General features: G+C 42.7%; 1 protein-coding gene across 10 annotated transcripts in view; it reads right to left on the bottom strand.

Moving 5' to 3' along the window:
* Positions 1-20,121, bottom strand: part of PRDM2 (PR/SET domain 2) — a 111,377-nt gene that overhangs the window by 49,543 nt on the left and 41,713 nt on the right. For 8 of the 10 annotated variants that reach the window (XM_066375119.1, XM_066375109.1, XM_066375111.1 and 5 more), the window contains 2 exons: positions 16,848-17,000; positions 10,033-10,159 (listed from right to left, as the gene is read on the bottom strand). In XM_066375119.1, coding sequence (XP_066231216.1) covers positions 10,033-10,159; positions 16,848-17,000 — 280 coding nt within the window. Of the gene's footprint in view, positions 1-1,926; positions 1,970-3,584; positions 3,625-10,032; positions 10,161-16,847; positions 17,001-20,121 lie in introns of those variants that run through there. The other 2 variants (XM_066375115.1, XM_066375118.1) reach the window with 2 other exon arrangements.

The following is a 20,121-nucleotide window of genomic DNA, read 5'->3' as shown; positions in this document are numbered from 1 at the left end:
TTACCCCTCAAAATGCAAGAGAATGAAAACTGACCAGAAGAAGCCAAACTGTGGAGATAACAATAGGCATAGAAATCACCTTGTTGTGCTTTTAAAACTGTATTACAACTTGAAACACTGCACATAATTCGATTTAGAGGTTCTAAACACCGCTGAACAAACCAGTTTGCCTTCATTTTTGTGGCATGTGATGTCTTAGGAAACCTACAAAAGACTACATCAAGAGTTAGGATTCTAAGTACAAGAGGGAAAGACTTTGTCACTGCAGCTTTACAGAAATGGGGGAAGAGGTTCTAACCTAAACCCTATTTACTGCTTTTCTTTTTAGTCAAAGATAATCCTTTGCACCTGTACATAACCAGCAACAGACAGCTAATTCACTAAGGATAAAATTAGGTTTGGGTCAGTCAGACACTTACTAAACTAATAAAAACATATAGAAGTCAAAAAGTTTTGCAAGTATAAAATTAGCAAGGATTTTAGATGTTATAGTCTTATTTTAGAAACTGGTATTTGTATATACCACACACATACAATACAATCATTAGAATAAATCTCTTGCTTCTGAAACTATCCAAATGTTCTTTGTATATTACAAATAAATATATTAACCAACATATAACACTTAAAATAACTACACAACATTACCAAATTAAAACTTCTATCAAAAAATATTTTAAATTTCAGGGTCACAACCACAAAACGGGAAGAGAAAAAAACAGCTATAACAAATGCTACAAAATGCAGAAAATTTTCTTGTTTCTTTCCCATAATCCCTTAGGACATTTTCTTAATATGTGTACCAAGTTTTAACCTTTTAAGTAAAGCTTCTGCTTCTTAATTTTTAGGAAAAGGAGTAGAACGTAAAGGAAAATGCTTAAGAAATTTTAAAAATGAAGACACAGATTACTAAGCAGTGGTTCAATCTAGCCTACCATATGTTTGAGGTAAGGGGGCAGGGCAGGAGGAACTTACTAAATCTTTAAGGAACTGAATAAAGCCTTCTCAGTAGAAGTTTCAGGTAGAAAAGGCCATTGTACATTTTGTTACAAATTCAAGAAGTTTTTGAAATTTTATAAACACACATTCTAAAGACTTGACTGTGAAATCAATACAACGAAGAGAACAACCCTTGCCCCTCACTGGAAAAATGCAAGAGTGCACAGGGACAGGTTAGGGCAGCTCCTCCATCCAGGGCCACGCACGCTTGCCTCGGGAAGGAGTCAAGGCGCTAAAACAGGCACGGCTTTCTCAGCACGCAAAACCTCAGAAGTAGGGACTACTTCAAAGAGTTCAGATGAGTCTCTCAAAAAGGAAAAAGGAAAAATAAAGAGCTACCTCCCTAGTAAGCATTTGACAAAACAAACAAACAAAAAAAATCCCTATCTTTTTTTGAAGACAATGAAAGAAACTAATAACAAGCATGATTTAATTCAATTATATCCACAAACAAGTCAGAATTGCACTTACCGTTTCCAGATTTAATTTTTAGAGTGTATGTTGATTAAAACACATTCAAAATCCATAAAACTCAGCTTAGGGAAATGTTAAAAATTATATTTTATTCAATCATTCTCAGCATTTGGCCAGTCATTGTCAACAATAAACACTGGTGCCGAGCAGGAAGCTCAACACCGTGGACTTCTTGGAGTCACCAACAAGACCCGACCCTGCCGCCACCCGCACTGCCGTGGGCATCAGGCAAAGGTGTCCCCTCTCTCCCTGTTCTTACAATTTCTCAAATGACTTCAAAGACAATAACCCACAAATACATTGTTAGGAAACACTTAAGAATAAAATGTCATCTGTCAGTATTTCTAAAAACTGAGGCGCTCAAAGAAATATAATGAACCCATTTAATCCATAATCCCCCCCCCCCCCCCGCCAAAGCAATAACTGAAGGTGCTGGTTCTCACCATAACTTACCGCATTTCCCCATGTATAAGACGCTCCCAGGTATAAGATGCACCTTAATTTTGGGGCCCAAAATTTGAAAAAAAAAATTATTACATAAAGTTATTGAACTCATGTTTTATTCATCATAGAATTCATACAACTCATCACTGTCAAAACTCCCATCCATTAGCTTGTCCTCTCTGTGTCTGATGACAAATCACTGTCTTCATATATTGCCTCAAAATGCAAGTAAAAAACCTACAACCACTATATAAGACACACCCAGTTTTTAGACCTCAATTTTTTTTCAGAAAAGGGTGCGTCTTATACATGGGGAAAACGGTAGTTTTCCAATATCAAAGACTACACACTTAATCACACTACACTTATTATTTAGGATTAAAGTAGGCGATTCTAAAGTAAGTACAGTAGTGAAAACTCATCTTTGCTAATTGGCAAAGCCTTATAAAACACTGCTGCTTAGTCAACAGAACTGTTCTACATGAATAAAAGCTGGATTTAGGCAAGACCAAGTAATTTAGTAGCTGGGTGAAACCGGGCAAGCCACGCGAGCCCTGAGCGTGTTTCCTCATCCACAGAAGGCAGTGAGCACAATGATCGCTGAGGGGCAAGGGACACAGACCTAGCAAAGTACCAGCGGCTCCTCAATGTCAAATGTGACCCCATCGTAAGTTGAATATACTGTAGTTGAGAATGCATCTGACCCACCCAACACCACACTGAGCCTTGCTGGTTTCTAGTAAACGCGCATTACTTCGGCACCATCGTAAATGAAAAATTCTTAACTGAGATCCTCCTAAACTGGGCAACGTCCCCATATGGAGCACCAAGCTCAGTGCAAGGCACTTCTGATATGTGCTGAAGACACAAGAGCAGTTGCCATCACGGTCACCACCAATAGATCTATCACACAGTGACATAATATACAGATAAATGTTAAACTATGAAATATGTCCACATCAAAATACATTGTAATGAATGAATTCAGGCAGGAATTCTTGTGATGCCTGTCACTGTTTCCATCTTTTTCACTATCAGAAACAAAAGTAGTGTTTTCAAATAACTCTTGCTAATACATGGCATTCAGCTTCCCTACACATCATTGGTATGAACACCAATAAGACCAAGCTTCAGGACTGTCCTTGGCAGCGTGTGCAATGTGAACACATACAGAGCACCAGGCTAGTGCGAGGCGGCCACTCTCCACTTTCCACACAACCTCTCACTGAAAGAAGTGTCTTAATTTTTAACCCGCACAACGCTGTTCTTGGGGGTATTTATCCAACGCCTCAGCTCTTTAGAGGTAATGTCAAATATAAAGTTTATCTTCTCCTCTCTTTCTCCTAGGAACATTGAAGGCCCCGTATGTAACAGCTCATCTGTAAACATGACTGTCAAACTGCCCAGGAAAAGAAACACTCAATGAGTTTAAAAAACAATAATTCATCAGCAATTCAGGAAAAAACAACAACAAACAAACAAAAAAAACATGTATTCACATTTAAGAAAAGCACAGAAAACTATTTTTCTACTTTCACACTATAACTGAATTTTTTAAAACCTACCAAACGATTCTGAACTCACAACAATAAGGGTCTTGTTACGTTTTTACCTTTTAGAAAACTAATCATAATCAAACTTATTTTCTATATTAGGCCAAGTCTTACCTTCCAATTTACATAGGGCCAGGAGAGCCAGAACAAACACCTAGCTATAGACAGAACACAGCATATTTCTTAATTCACTCAATTATGATGTTTGAAGCAGTTTTCAATCATTGTATATACATTGAGATATTTATAAATCCATCCACTAAAATATGGGAGAAAATGGTGCAAAATGCTTAGGAAAATATAAGTTAATCCACATAATTTCCCTGTAACAAAGTTATAACATAAGAATCAAAGGCACAAAACAAAAACACTGCCCAACTGACTTACCTAAACCTGAGGCAATTCAGCACCAACAGAATTAGAAAATTTAAAAACTCCGATTCCCACTGTTGAAAAATCTATTAAAACTATACTGAGCTTTCGAGTGCGAACAGAGAGCAGCAGCAAACAGCCTGGCAGGTGACCCGTCAGGGATGAGACAGCCCGTGCTCAGCAAATGCTGCACTCAACTGCAAGCAACTACAGTGCAGCGAAACTATATATAAGGGGGATGAGGACACCACTCACGTGGGTCTATAGCGCAGGCTCGAGAGCCACACAGAGTCTACACCGCCACCTCCCACTGTGCCACACCCTGCTCCACCCCTGTAGACAAGAGCCACGTGAGCACCTGTAAGTGGCCCAAGGGCCTGCCCACCAGGTGGGGGGGGGGGTCTGCCATCATCTGCCTTTCGTCTCCCAACCAGGCCTCCGCCCATCGGCTTTGGCCCAAGAGATGGACGGCTGTCCGCTGCTATGCTAGGCGAGGAGACCAAAGCCCACCTGTTTTCTCCAGTTAGCAAATGTACCCTCTAATTTTAACTTTAAAGGGAACCAGTGTTGTCACTCATACTGCTGTGGCCCACCACACGTGGACGTGGGCAGGCAGCCGCAAATTCTGCAGAGGAGAAGGCATGGAAATCCGATGGCCACTCACTGGGACAGACCGCCTGGGAGCCATCTGAACCAGGTGGTAATCTAGACAAACACACGGAAGTTCAGGCTCCCGGGGTGCCCGACGTGCTCTGCGCTTCTCACAGCACCTCGGCCGGTCACAGCGTCTGGCTCTGCTCTTCAGCAGTCTCCTGCTGCATCTACCCATTTCCACCCGCTGTCTAGCAGTGTCCTGGGACCTCACACCCCGTGAGTTTCTCTTGCCCCACCTCGTGTGTTGCTCTTTCCTTCCTCTCCTCATCCCTTCCCTTCTCCCAGACGCTCCCCACCGGGCTCCACTGTGTGACCCCAGAATGGCATGACCGCCTCTCCCAGAGCCGCTGCCACCCGGGCCCATGCTGGACCCCGGACACATCACTAAAACCCCCAGACTAAGTCTGACCTGCAGCACGCCGCCATCACACGGATAAGCTCCCCCTGGAGAGTCGAGCCGCCTCTCTAACGTTTCCTCCCATCTAGACACTCAGTGCAGGGCCTGGTAGAAAAGGGGCCAATATGTCCATTTCCAGAACTGAGTTTCATAATTCACGCACACGAGTTACTAGGTGGCCTCACTATGCACCACCCCAACAATAAATTTTCCAAAATGCTAATGGTAATACCCAGTGGTCCCTCTTCCTGGAGCTCGGAGCCCCTAGAACTTGACTGGCCCACCTTGTGGCATTCATGTCAAAGCCTCTGCAAAGCCACTGCTGGCAACGCATCTACAGGCATGGCATAATTCACACATACACGCACTTCATTAACATCACAATACCCGTCTTATGTCTTGTTCATCTTGTTGGCTAGTCCCCTCACTATCTAGAACATCGATTCCGTGAGAGCAGAAACCTGTCAGCTCCTAGAACAGTGTCTGTCCAGATTTGGCAGGTCCCTGTTAATGACCTGGAGGAGAGCATTCCTGCACTCAGTCTCTAACCTCTCACAGTGCGAGGCCCGCGCCGAAATGCCCTGACCTGTGCCATCTGAGTCGGCTCCCAGCCACAGTTCCCTTTCCATTGATGTCCACAGCCCCTTAGCTTAGCACTTTTTCTGTTTTGTTTTTTTAATGACCTCAGATCAAGCTATTTTGCATGTAGATTCCTTACCTCACTATAAATTTCTATAGGCTTTGTAGCCTTTGGAGAAGAGAGAACTTCAAACGTGTACAATGTCAAAACAACTTGAGTGTTCATCATAGTACTAAGGTTTTCTATTTGAATGACTGTGATTGTAGAGACATGATATATTTCCTTTCTAGGCTGATTATAATTTAATTGTTCTGTAGTGACTAAAAGTCACCTAGATAAATACTATAAACTAGCCAACACTCTCAGGGACTATTTATGGTTTTTATAAAGAATTACCTGCACCTGCTAAGTGACCTTAGGGAACTGCGCTTTGTAGTTCATTACTAGTTTTCTTATAAATTTTCTATCTTCGTTAATGTCCAGCTATCAGCAATAAAACTACTTGCTTCTATAAGTCACACTCTCTTTCTAATTTCCTCCTCATTAGCTGCAAACAGGAAAGTCAACAGGTTCGGAAAGGGCGGACCGGCACAAAGTGCAGCTTGGCCACGGGAAGATCGGGCGACCCACTGCGTATTCTGAGCTCCCACTGCTGCTCCTCGAACACTTGCTGATTAAATGAGTCATAGACTCAGTCGCTCTGCTGCGAGAAACACATATGTAGTCGTCAGCTACATTCTGTCAGTGGACCTTATGAGATCCATGGGCTCACAAGCTGTGCAGAGCTGTTCCTTCTCGTTATTTCATTTGCTCGGACAGCAACCCTGTGAGGTCAGGTAGTACAGAACCACCCTTGTTATGGCACCCACTTTTAAAGCTATGGAAACTATGCCCTAGGAAGGTGACATGATTTGCCCAGTTGACCTGGTAAAAACTCAGGGGTCCTGCTTTTTTCATTCTTCCCACTAAGCCCATTTGTATAAAGGCCCTGTTGTTTATTTAGGATAAAAGAACTGCAGGTAGGGTTCTTATTTAGTCAAAAGAGGGCAGGGCAACAATACATTCTGCAATTATATTCTATTACATTTGAAAAGCGTATCTGCCAACAGTTCATTGTTTATTGCTAACAAGTAAATTCAATTTTTCACACTAAAAATAGGAGACAGAGATGGCAAAGATGGTAAATACATCCAAATTTGGCCCTTCTATGTAACTTCACAGATCATAACCTTTCTATGGTTCAAATTAAAACAATCAGAAACGGGCCCTGGCTAGTTTGCTCAGTGGATAGAGCGTTGGTCCGGCATGCAGATGTCTTGGGTTTGAACCCGGGTCAGGGCATATGTGAGAAACGACCATCTGCTTCTTTCCCCCTCTCACAGTCAGTGGCTCAATTGGTTCAAGTGTCAGCCTCAGGTGCTGAGAATAGTTTGGTTGGTCCAAGTGTCAGCCCTGGGTGGTGAGGACAGCTTGGCTGACTGAAGCATCAGCCCCAAAAGGGGTTTGCCTGGTGGATCCCGGTTGGGTATATGCGAGCGTCTATCTTCCCTCCTCTCACTTAAAAAATAAATAAATGAAATAATGAGAAACACCCAACACTAAAAATCCTCCTTTCCTCTATACCCAAAAAGTTTAATCTGTCCCATCCAAGGGACTTCTCATGTTCAATTTCATTACAGAGGCTGCTCAGACATCTAAGAAGTTAAGACTGAATTACAAAGTTGAGAATCCAAAATTCTAGCTCGAAATGCTCAAGATATGTACATCTCTGGCCCATGGTAGAACTGCATGCTCCTTGGTCAGAGACAATATGAACTGTGTTCTTACAGCACTGTGTTCTTTTCCTTCATTACAGGTTTGTGTGCATCTTTGTTTGCCAATCAACGGATATTTATTGAGGGCCTATTCCATGCCAACCATCTAGACGCTGATCAGCACCTTACTGATTTAATGTTTGGCTTTAGACTACAGGCACCACGAGGAGTTCCTGCTACTTTTCTGCTCACCACTGCACAGTACTACCTAGCAGAGTGCCTGACACACAGCAGGGCCTTAACAAACATTAGCTGAATGTACAAATGAAAGAAAGAGACGCAGAAGGAGAGAGAAGGGGCCACTTCGTATTAGCGGAACCAGGGTCTCTCACTGCCCAGCATACGCCTCATGATCCCCCAGCGAGCTGATGAATTCTGAAAGGCACCACATGCACGCACAGCTGTAGGCATAGCAGCTGTCACGCAGAGGAGCTGAGGCCCAGAACTAGGGAGAATTCAGCCCTTTGTTTCTCTCTGCCTGCCTCGTAACTGGAATGAAGTTAGGTCCACTGTCAATCTACCTGTCGGCTGCATGTCTTCAACATCTGGCTTTCAGAAATACTAAGTAACAGTGCTACTGAGTGACATTTATGTTGATTTACTCACTGACATCACTGCCTGAAAAGATATTAAAATGTCTGAGGTCACACAGAAGACCTATACAGAACTGAGTTCATATAAAAAGTTCTCCATTTCAGGTCTTTGCAAGCCATAAATTAGCTTTCACAGAGTATTTAATTTAAAAACAAAAAAAAAGCTTGACTCACTATCTAAACTCTCCAAACTTTAGGTCATACTGTTCAAACAGAGCTCTTTACCAGTAAGCTGTTCAAAACAGACTAAGTTCCAAGAGTGAGCCTTACACAAGTATTTTAATTAAAACCTAAGATTCAGTGGGCTATATGCTGCCCAGAGTAGTTAGAAAAATAACAATAGGATAAAAAAGAAATATAAATGACTTAACTAGACATAAAAACTCAGCAATTTAGGTAGGTATGAAAATGAAGGTGTGTAAGTTCATGTATCGTTTATAAAACAAAAAGTTTATTTTTAGTTTTCCCCCCGAAATCCAACTAAATGAATAGATTTTTTAAATTAAAGGATAAATTTGAAAGAGCAAAAAAGTACTAAAAATGTTCTAAACATGCACACCGAAGTATGCCAGACAGAAAGGGCTGAGAGTGAACTTTCCATTAAATGAACTAAATTAAAGAACAAGTTGAATTATGTGAACAGTTTGCAAACAATTATGCACTAAGCCTCATGTCAACAAAATCTCAACACCCAGGTAAAACAGTAAAAGAAATAAAAACATACCTGAAAATTTTCTAGACCCTAATCATCTGATTCGGGATCAAAGTATTTAATGACCAAAAAGAGCAACAAAATCAGGTTCAACAAACAGAGATCATGTATTTAGGCTTACAAACTGTCCCTAGGATAAGTTAGTTGTGCTGGCATGACACCATGAAATACAAAGAACAGGTCATGGAAAACTCAAATGTGACTTCTTGCCTACATTTTTAAATACTATTTTTACATTTTTCCAAAGTCAAGTCTATGTTGTGATTTTATTTGCAGTATGACTTCCACAACTCGCTTCACAATATACTGAGTAAAGGACAGACTCCTAAGTTCAGATGAGTACAAAAATGTGCTCCTGAGACTAAGCCGAGCAAAGAAAAAAAAAGTTTTATACTAGTAAGAAATTGCCATATTGTGCCTCGGCACATATTCCAACTAAGCTCTATGAAAGATTCACAAATTCACATTAAAATTCTTCCTTAAAAAAAATTCCCAAGAACATGTCAAAATGCCAACCTAGAAAGAAATACGATATATCCAACCAAACAATTTTCCTACCCGGAAATCATCCCCTCCCTTCTGTGAGCGTGACTACGCTTTACCTTGGTTTGAAAACATCGTAAAACAAAACTACTGGAGTTGAGTCAAAAGTGACAAAACAGCACACACTTCAACTTCCATTTTGTTAATGGCCTAATTTCAGGAAGACCTGAGCCCACCCCTAAGTGTTGCAATCTTGTGGGGCCTGGCCCCGCGTGGAGTGGGTTGGAGCGGGGCAGAAGGGCCCCTCCCAGAGAGGAGCGCAGTAACGCGGCCCGCGGAGCCAGGGGAAGCGGGCCGCGGAGTGACAGGGCCCGGCCCCTTGCGGAGTAGTGACAGTGTCCGATCCTGCCCGCGCAGAGTGGCAGTGTACGGTCCCGGTCCCGGCCCGGCCCTGCCCGCTCTCTGCCCCCCCCCCCCGGGGGGCATGTGAGCTCACCGGCCGGCGGCAGCGCGCCCGGCCCTCACTGCACTGTCCCGGGTAGAGACGGGGCCACGGAATCTGCGGACCTAGAAATGTCACTGTCAGAACACATTTTATGACGCGTTCGCTGGCAGATAGCACAAAAAGCTAAGAATATACTGGAGGTGCACCGCACTGGAGGGACCGGCTGCTGCTCCCGCCCGCAAGTCCAGCTATTTCGACGTCAGTGAGTGCAGTGACAACCAGCCGGCGGGCAGCGCTGGGGTCCGCGCACTTTTCCACGCCCGGATTCCCGGCCCCAAGTTAGAAAAGAGCCCGAGCGGCGTCCGGGCGCAGTGATTCAGCAGCGGCCCGGGGGGGCCGGATCACGGGCTGGCAGCGGGTCCGGAAAAGGTCACCGAGCGCTGCGGGTTCTGTCCAAGCCCGGATCCGGCAGGCCCGGGAGCGGCAGGGAGCGGGCGTCGGCAGGCTCCTACCTTTCCTGCTTTTCGGGGAGCTCCGTTTGCTCCGGGCGCTGGCTCGCTCTTCCTCAATCGCAGCTGCTATCTCGGGGTTGTCTTCCCCATTGTACCAGACCAGGAGCTCCTCGCCCGGCGCGATTGGCTGCGGGGAGAGAAGAGACAGGCGCAGGGCCAATCAGAGCAGCGGTTGTTGGTCGGGCGGGGCGGGGCGGGGCCGCGAGCCCGAGGCCAGCCCGGCAGGAAGGGCTCTAAACCCTCTGCGGGTGCCGGCTAGGAGGCTGCGGGAAGGGACCCTCTGCTGGAGGGAGGACCTTACTTCCCGCCCGCTTCCTCTCCATGGATCCGCAAGTATGGCTATGAATCCGACTCAGATCGCTTTAAACTTGAAAATGCCATACGCTGCCGAACCTTAGTGTTCAAAGCTTACAACTACCCAAGTAGACAGGAAAAAGAAATAAAAATCCGGAACCATTTTGCTCGCGAAAATCTAGCTGATGAGAAATTGAAAGCACAATTAGAAAGAGCCAGGAGGTTTGGAAAGAGAAGTGCTGAAATCTAGTTACCAGTGCACGGTTAAGATTCCAAGAGCAAGTTAAGCATGGTCAAGAACTATACGCCACTGCACATTTGTAAGTCACCACTAATTATACCACGCAAAGGCTAAAAGAAGAGGACACGCAAGCGCCCTGGCAGTATTTTATCTCTGCACTGCCCCAACCTGCTCTGATCCATGGAGAACTCACCGTCTTGCCCTCTGTATCGCACATAGAGTTTCATGACAATTTAAATTTAGAAGGAAATGCCTAAAAATACCTCCCATGTATTATGCTCCTTAAGTATTGATTCCTAACGGACACGTCAATAATAAGAACACAGACCACCAATATACTGATTACACCTAGAACAAGACCTTGAAGAAAAAACATACTGAGTGGAAGGATGCCACTCCTAAATAGAATTTAAGGAAACAGCTTATTGGTTTTTCTCACAATGACTCATCTGTTCCAAAAGTTCTAAGAGGACAGACACAAGTAACATTGCACCTAAAACCCAATTAATAAAATAAGAATCAACGAGTCCACTCTGATGTAAATCATGAATGAAGAACTATGAACAAGTAAATAAGATGGAAAGCTCTTCCTTTAAAGCAGATCACAGCTAATCAATGAAAAAGAAATAATGGAGGCAGATAGAAAAGTTGGTAAATGGCGGACAGTGACAGAAGGAGAGTCGACTTTGGATGATGAACAATACAATATACAGATGATGTAAATATTATAGAATTGTACACTTGAAACCTATATATGATTTTATTAACTAATGTAATCCCAATAAATTCAATTAAAAAAAGAAACAATGGAATTAAAAATCACCACTTGCCAATCCACCACCGTAGTAATTTATTCAGACAAGAATCATCAACAGGTAAGGAGTAATAGAATGTTTTCAAAGTCTCAAAAAATCTCCCTTAAAACATTTATTAACCACAAAGGAGAAAGCAGTATCTTTATAATGAGATTAGACATCATGTGCCTTCTGATATCATGCACAGAAAAGAACACAGTATAACTTCTGAAGATTTCTACCCAACATACATAAATGTAATTTACTCATGGTGAGACACAGAGAAGTACAAACTGTGGGACATTCTACAAAGCAACTGACCACTTCTCTGAAAACTGAAAGGTTATAGAAGCAAAGACTGAGGTACTATTCAAATTAAGGAGACTGATAAAAGACATTACGACTGAATACAACTTTCTTTTTCCTAAAAGGACATGATTGTAACAAATGAAAAAATGTGAATAAGGTATATGGATTAGCTAATAAAGTATTGTTTGTTCGAGTGCTGATTTTAATGATTGCACTATAGGTTATAGAAGAGGATGCCCTTGTTTCTGGGATCAGGGGGAATTCCACCTAAGACGTCCCTTTAGAAACAACATAGTTCCTAACTTTTACATACCTTCTAGTCTAGATAATGCCTTTGAAACTAAATATTTTTATTCTCTGAAAACTTGTTTACATAGTTCAAATTTCAAAATATTCTAAATTCTTTAAAACAAGCCACTGTTTCCTTTGCTCCCCAAAGGGTGGTTGAAACCTGCCATTTTCTCAACCCAATGTATTATTATTTCCCTTCTTGAGTCTGTTAAACCTAAATCAAAAAATAAAACAAAAAACTAAGCTAATATGTATAAAATTTTAATGAGTTAAAATATATAAGATTTTATGAGTTAACATATAAGATTTTTATGAGTTAAAATAGACATTACAGGTACCTTTTGGCACCCTGTGAGCTAATCTGTTTCTGTTAGAGAAACAGGATTTTTTATTTAAATAAACCATTTTTAGCTTTCAAACATATAGTTTGCTTCTCTATTTTTTGTTAAGTCACATAATTCATGAAATATTTGAAATGATTATGGTTTGCAGAAATATGTAAAGACTTCAATAAAACCAAAGTAAAAAGAGCATGGAAAAAAGTTAGGAAAAATGTATTCCCAATTCATGCCTAACCCCAAACAGCATGACTAGCACGACACCCAGTGGACATTTTCTTTTTTAGTGAGAAAGAGACAGAGACAGGAAGGGAGAGAGATGAGAAGTATCAACTCATAGTTGCGGCACCTTAGTTGTTGTTCATTGATTGCTTTCTAATATGTGCCTTGACCAGGGGCTGCAGCTGAGCCAGTGACCTCTTGCTCAAGCCTGAGATCATAGAGTCATGTCTATGATCCCACGCTCAGGCTGGCGACCCCGCACTCAAACCAATGAGGTCACATTCAGGGTTTTGTACCTGAGTCCTCAGCATCCCAGGTCAATGCTATATCCACTGCGCCACCACCTGGTCAGGCATGGATATGTTCAAGGTATCTCCCCGACTCAGAGCCGAAGCATCCACAGTCCTGTCGCTCCAATCTTCTGAGGAGTACTTCCTATACTAGCAACTGGGTGAAGTTAAGTATCAGCACAAACTCTTTACTTAAAGGGTACCTTTTTTTTTATTCAAAACACAAATACCAGAATGTGTTTTTACCTCAATTTAATATAAAAATTTTAAATGGCTAAGAAGATGCTAAAAAGCTAGATTAAGAGCAACATGATTTGTTAGTTATTGAATTAACTTACAAAATTGTTAGCAACTGAGGTGATTATTATACTGAGCTATATGCTTCCCAACTTCATATTAAAACTGCTACACTCATAACAGACCTTTATGGAGAGGAAAATAATATATCTCTCTTTAAATCAATGGTTGTTTGCTTCTGTACTGTTTTTTCTTCTATACTGCTTGGCACATTTAAGATTTTTGAAAGTCAAACTTCAGAATAAAATTTTTGTTCTTAAACACAAGAAATATAAAACCACACTTAAAAAGTAATGTCAAAAGTCCAAACAGCCTCTTTTTTTATATATTGTATTTTGATGTTTAACAAAAAATAACCAGAAAAACAGACTTTAAATTCTTCCAACTTTTCCTCCGGGTTCTGACAGGCTTAGATAACCAAGCATACTCTCTTCTCTGAATACCAGTAAATATAAACTTGAAATGTTAAGAGACCAAATAGGAAGAGGCAAGGATTCCAAAAATTATTCCTGACAGGTCAAAATAAAATAGGCCAGAATGACACAAACACATAAAGCACATCCATGCTTTCTCTCCTACAATCTATTCCCTAACACAATCTTTTAAGAGTCACAAGTCAGGGCCCTGGCCGGCTGGCTCAGTGGTAGAGTGTCGGCCCAGTGTGTGATAGTTCTGGGTTCGATTCCCAGCCAGGACACACAGGAGAAGTGTCCATCTGCTTCTCTACCCTTCCCCCTCTCCTTCTTCTCTCTCTCTTCTCTTCCTGCAGCCAAGGCTGCATTGGAGCAAAGTTGGCCCAGGCACTGAGAATGGCTCCATGGCCTCTGCCTCAGGCACTAGAATGGCTCCAGTTGCAACAAAGCATCACCCCAGATGGGCAGAGCATTGCCTCCTGGTGGGTTTATTGGGTGGATCCCAGTTGGATGCATGCAGGAGTCTATCTCTCTGCCTCCCTGCTTCTCACTTCAGAAAAATACCAAAAAATAAATAAAATAAAAATAAAAGTCACACGTCAGAAGCCTCAACTCTCAAATGAATGAACTGAAGACTAAAAACTTGTACTTCTTTCTCCCTTCTGACCATTATGCCCACCTGATCTGGCCCCCACCCACCTCACCAGCCCCCTTTACTGTTCCTCCCCTTGCTTCAGCCACAGCGGCCTTTGTTCTATGCCTTAAAACCTATTCCTACTTCAAGGTCTTTGCTTCTGTCCAGGCCCCTCTTCCTGGACTGCTCTTCCCAGAAATCTTTGCATGGCTGGCCACATATTCTAGTGGGGGAGTTCTGTATATCTTGTCTTCCCTGACCTACTAGAGATAAAGAAGCCCTCCCCCTAGTCCCTATCACACTTTATTGTCTTCAAAGCACTTACCATTACCTGAAACTATTTTACTTATTCACTTGCTTACAATCTGCCTCCTCTGCCATGCAGTGGAGGATCCATGAGGCCTGAGATCTTAGCTGTTCTGTTCACTGCTAGGGAACAATACCTGTATATCCTAAACGATAGATTTTGTCAAATTAATGAAAAGAAGAATGAATGGATAGTGGGCAGTTAACTTGCAGAAATTTAAAATACTTTTAAAGCCTATTACAAACAAAACTAGCACTGTCCCATTATTTGGGCGATAGCTTAGAAGGCGCTCTCCAGCCAGGAAGCACATCACATGTAATTTATTTACAAAATCTAACCCACAGAAAGCCTACTCTATAGTCAGATAGCACTAGTAAGAAATCTGAAAGGTCTTGTGCATACCTGAGCAAGCATCAAAAGTCAGGACTGGAGAGGTCTGCGAAGCTCAGATCTATGTTACTTCAGGTGAGGACAGGTAAAAATAAGAATAGCAGTATTGCTAGTTAATAACTTTGAGGACTTGAGTTAGACTTGGGAACACTTCACAGAACCTGACACACCTTGTTTCAGCTTAACAACCGTATGTATTAATTTTACTAATACCTCCATTTTTACAGATGAAAAAACTAAGACACAGAAAGTTTCATCAACTTCTCAGGGTCACACAACTAGAAGCCAAAACCTGCTCACAAGGCAGCCAGCTACAGGCCCTGCCCCTCACCATGACACTATACCATCTCACCAAAAATAGCAACTATCATTTCTTTAGCACTAATTAGGCCCTAGAGCTCTACCCGTAATCACCTCTGGAAATCACCATGGTCACCCTATGAGGTCGATACTATTATTACCCACACCTTACAAATAAGGGAACTGAGGCACAGAAGGGGGTTTGCCCAAGGCTACAGCGCGGAGCCGGGACCTCACCAGAAGCCTGGCTTCAGAGCTCACTACCCACACACTATCTCCTGCTTCCCAGTGTTTCTCAGATTTGCTATCAGAGGCAGACAGTCTGCCGAAGGAACTTCAAAGTGTCCTGTCCCTGTCCTCAGAACCCTGTTCTCCTCCCCATTCTCCCCCCGATGGCCTCAGACTCGTCCTCTTGCTGGCTGCATTCCACCTCCACCAGACTGCCTCCCTGACTCAACCAGACATCATTCTTGCTTGAAACAAATTTAAGAAACACAATGAATTCTTAAATCAAATTTTGAATCTAATTTCAAATTCCAGTTTAACAAAATTGTATAGTAATACCTACTAGAAAACCATGCTATTATAAAACAGCAGAAAGAAAATGAGAAAGAAGGTGTATAAGTCTTAAAGAGAAATCACCACAAAAACACAGTTCCTCCAGGAACTGGAAGCAAGGACACGGGCATATATGAGGCAGAGGGCAGTCCAACTGGCTAAGATGACAGGAAAATTACGCAGCTGTGTGCCCACTAAAAGTCCAGCAGCTCTCTTGTGCGACCGGACAGGCAAACCCAGTATGCCGCAAAGCTGACCGTCATCTTAAATGCCTGCTCAAGTACAGTCTTTGACTCCCTGGGATAATTGTTTTTCATGAACTGCCCCCAGTCCACAACATTTTTAATGGAAATAAGTGAATAAAGAGTATTTTGCCTTATAGAAATTTTAGCAACTTATCTATTCCAAAAAACAACAATCATCTATCTTTAGAGCCTCAAGCCTCCACCTTAGAGAGCATTTCCTGCACTGGATGGAAACAGTGCATCCTTCAGAAAGGACGGGACAAGAGAGACAGACAGGGCTGCTTTGTTGCAGAAATGCAGCCACATTCAACACCTTCTGATACTAACTTCCCTGAAGGTTCTCAGTGACCTCTGACCTCACTGCAAACCCTACAATATGACTTTCCCCCTCTTTCCATCTCAACAATGAATATATCTCCAAATAAAAATTTGGCAGAAGGAAGAAACACGTTCTGTTTGATTCCCATTCTGAACAAAATTTAGGAAAAAGTTAATGCAAAGCTACATGACACTGTAGACCAAGACCGTGTTGTCAGCACAGAGCCACCGCGGCTACTGATGGGCTCTTACACCTGGGTCAGCCTCCCGGCCAGTTCCCAATGCAGCTCTATCTCCGGAGCAGGGAAGCCGCTGGCCCACGCTGAACTTATCAGTACCTATAAAGGTACGGTCTGGAATGACTTCCCATGAGCTTCCCAGTCTAGTGCCCTTGTGCACATGAAGTGGTGGCTACCAGATATGAAAACACAGACTTTTCAACCTGTCGATGAGCCACTTTCAAATCCAATCCTGTCGAGGTCTGCAAACTTGCTGTTGTCAGTCCCAACTACAGACAGTATTTGCAAAACTGCATGCAGAGAAACGAACAGCAGACTAGTTCTAACACTCTTACCTTTAACGTTTTATAGTAAATGGCCCTGTTGATTTCCAGTGGAAATAAATTCTGTTCTTCCCCAGAGCATGCCCAATTCACATATCGCAGCCAGTTCCCCTTCTCGGGGTCGGTGGCGTCGACGCACATCCACCCCAAATTGGGGTAATACACCTTGGGAGGGGAAAGAAGACACCTCTGTTAAAGTGGCAATGTCTTTTAAAATGTTTCCAAAAAATTAATTGAATAAATTTACAAAATTAAATTGTTTCAATTTTCAACTTTTTAAGACAATTCCTTTTCATTATATGCAAATACTCTCTAAAGCATTTCACAGAAACAAAATAAATAAGCAACAGAGGAAAGAAAAATAAAAGATGAAAACGAAGATCCAAAACTGCAATCCTGGTTAGTAACTTTTCTTGTTTGAGTAATTTTTTTCTCCTAAACTTGGGAGAGCCCCAGTACACACGCTGACCGACCCCCGAATGCCTTAAGAGTACGGACACCAAGACAAGGGACGGCTCTAGTCCCTGCAGCCAGAGTGGGAAGAGTAAGCCCACGGCACATGAGCCCCTGAGCTCGCTGGGGTGCCGGCAGGGCGCCCAGTCCGGCAGGCTCCCCGTTTGGCACGTCCCTGCTCGGCAAGTCCTTGCACTGCGGGGCTGACAGCAACCTCAGTGCGTGAGCAGGAGTGTGAACCTGCAGGTGAGGCTCAGGGTAGGGTGCTTCTGCAACCTCAGCTCACCCTTACACCCACCCTAACCAAGACATTTGTCACGACTGAGGAGCTACAGAACAGACCCTGGGAAGTGCCAGTGTCCCTCCAATACAAGCCCAAACACCCAGCCCCTTTCAGGAGCCAGACCGGACCTGCTCTTGCAAGACGCCTTCCTTGGCTCCCCCACCCAGGCTCCGCTAACCCTTCTCCCGGAGGGTTCCAGCACTGAACACGCCTTCCTTTCCAAGAAAACCTACTTAGCAACTATTGTCAACTCTGTATATACATATATGCCTGTTTCACTTCCTCAAAACTAGACTGCAAAACACATGGTAAGGCATTGAAATGAAATTACAAAATCAAGTGGTGACAGACCTGTCAAAAACAAAGCAAACAAAACGAGCCTTTCACTTTCTCTTTAGGAAGAGAGAAACTAATGCTCCCATTCCTTCCCTACAGGTGCACAGTCTCCCACCACCCTGCTGTTCCTCCCTCCCCAGCCCCATTGAACTCGCCTCTGTGTTGCAGCCTTCCTTCCAGGCCAGCGCTCCCCCTCTCCGGGCATGCCTGGGTCTAGGAGCCCATCACCATGGGCAGCGCCCACCTTACTGGGCACTAACCAGCCATGCTTTCTTCCTCTTGGGAGTTAGATGTCAGGCATAATGCTACATGCTTCCCATATTATCTCGTTTAACCCTATGCAGCAGATGCATTATTATCTCTAACATCAATATTGAAGATCAAAAGTTACATAATCTTGCCAAAGTTGCCCCATTAATTAGTAGTAAAGATGGCTTAACCCCAGATCAGCTTGATCTCCACTTACCAGTCCCTCCCTGACCATCACAATCTATTTCCCTGTCTTTATGATGACCAAGCAAGCATACTCAGCTGACTTGATCCAAAGGAGAAATATAAGGTCTACCGGAAAGTTCTGTCCGTTTCTATCACAACAAGTTTTGGCACGTAAGCACATATTTATTTGGTGCATGTGTGCCTCTCTATTTTTATCACTTAATGTATACATACTGACGTAGCAAATTAACTAAAACAAAGTTGATTCACGTTAGTCTTATGTGTGAAGCGATAGTGTACCGATGGCTACTGATAAAGTTCATTTACGCCATTGTATTTTTACAAATTTCAACAAGGAAGAAATGCTACAGAAGCATGTAGAAATTTATTGAAAGTGTTTGGTGAGGGTACAGTTTCTGATAGGACATGCAGAAGATGGTTCGAAAAATTCGAAACAGGTGATTTCGACCTTTCTGATAAGCCATGTCCTGGGCAACCATCTTTGATAGATGACGATGTTGTTAAGACCATGTTGGAGCAAGATCCTTTTCTGACAACATCGGAGATCGCAGAAAGGCTTAACTCAGCTCAGCAAACCATTTCGGACCATATTTGGAAGATAGGATTGGTGTGGAAATATATTATTTAATAAAGTTTATTGACGGTAAGAAAAATTTGTATTTTGTTTTATTCCAAAAACGGACAGAACTTTCCAGTAGACCTTATATTTCCATATAATCAATAATTTTTCACGATCTAATTTATAAAACAGTCCTGTTTAACAAACAAGGGTACCTGGCTATGTACTACGTTTTATGAAACAATTTGACAAGTTAACTTTCAAGTGGGAATTCCCTGTTTGGAGAGGAAGAACTGAAGAAAGGGAGGCACCTCTATGCTGAGCACTGGGCTTGATGCTTTCTGTGTATTTTATTTAACCTCTGCTAGAATCCTATGAATATTACTGAATCCCTTTTAGACATGAGGACATTAGGGCGGGGGTGGTAATTTTACTAGAATACTGAAGTCATTAAAAGGCAGAGCAGAATTCAAACCTGGTTCCCTCATTCACTCCTACTTCTCTATTTTCTCTCTCTCCAAACCCCTCCTGCCATCCGCAACCTGTCCTGGTTACCCAGGCCTGATCTTTCTGCCCTTACAGCCAATTCAGTCATTTCCAAACAGTCATAAAATTCTCTAAGTTCAAATTTTAGTATGCTTCAATTTAAAAACACATTCAAAAGTAAATACAGTACTCATGACACGCAGAGAAAGGTTTGCAAAGAACAAACCAAACGGTTAAACATGGTGTCCTTACAGGTGGGAGATGAAGGCTTTAACTTATACCCTTCCTTACCATTTACATGTTATACTGTGTATATGTGTAAATTCAAGTTTGTAAAGTAAAAAATATATACATGTATATATATAAAATTCTCATTCAATTACTGCAAACATACCATCATTCAAATCCTTAACTGTTCCCCTATGAGGTCCCTACCCAATCTCCACCTGCAGGAACCAACTTACTTTAACAGAAACCACTCCCAAGAACTATGTAAGATGGGGCACTTAAGATGTGTCTTCATTCAGCATAGTGTCCTGCTGAGCTAAGCCTTTTATTTACCCAAACAAGCCCCCCAGGTTAGAGTCCGCAGTAAAGAAGCCATTCTGCTGGCTGGTCCTGGGCGCCCCCTGCTGCTAGGGCTCTAACACATCAGTGATGGAGACAGGCCCTCTCCTGGGTCCCAGCCCCACCCAGGGGCTCTAGTATGTCAT

The sequence above is a fragment of the Saccopteryx leptura genome, chromosome 3, assembly GCF_036850995.1.
Source record: "Saccopteryx leptura isolate mSacLep1 chromosome 3, mSacLep1_pri_phased_curated, whole genome shotgun sequence".
NCBI lineage: Eukaryota > Metazoa > Chordata > Mammalia > Chiroptera > Emballonuridae > Saccopteryx > Saccopteryx leptura.
Note: the sequence above shows the minus strand (reverse complement) of the source record. Positions and strands in the feature narration are given on the sequence as shown.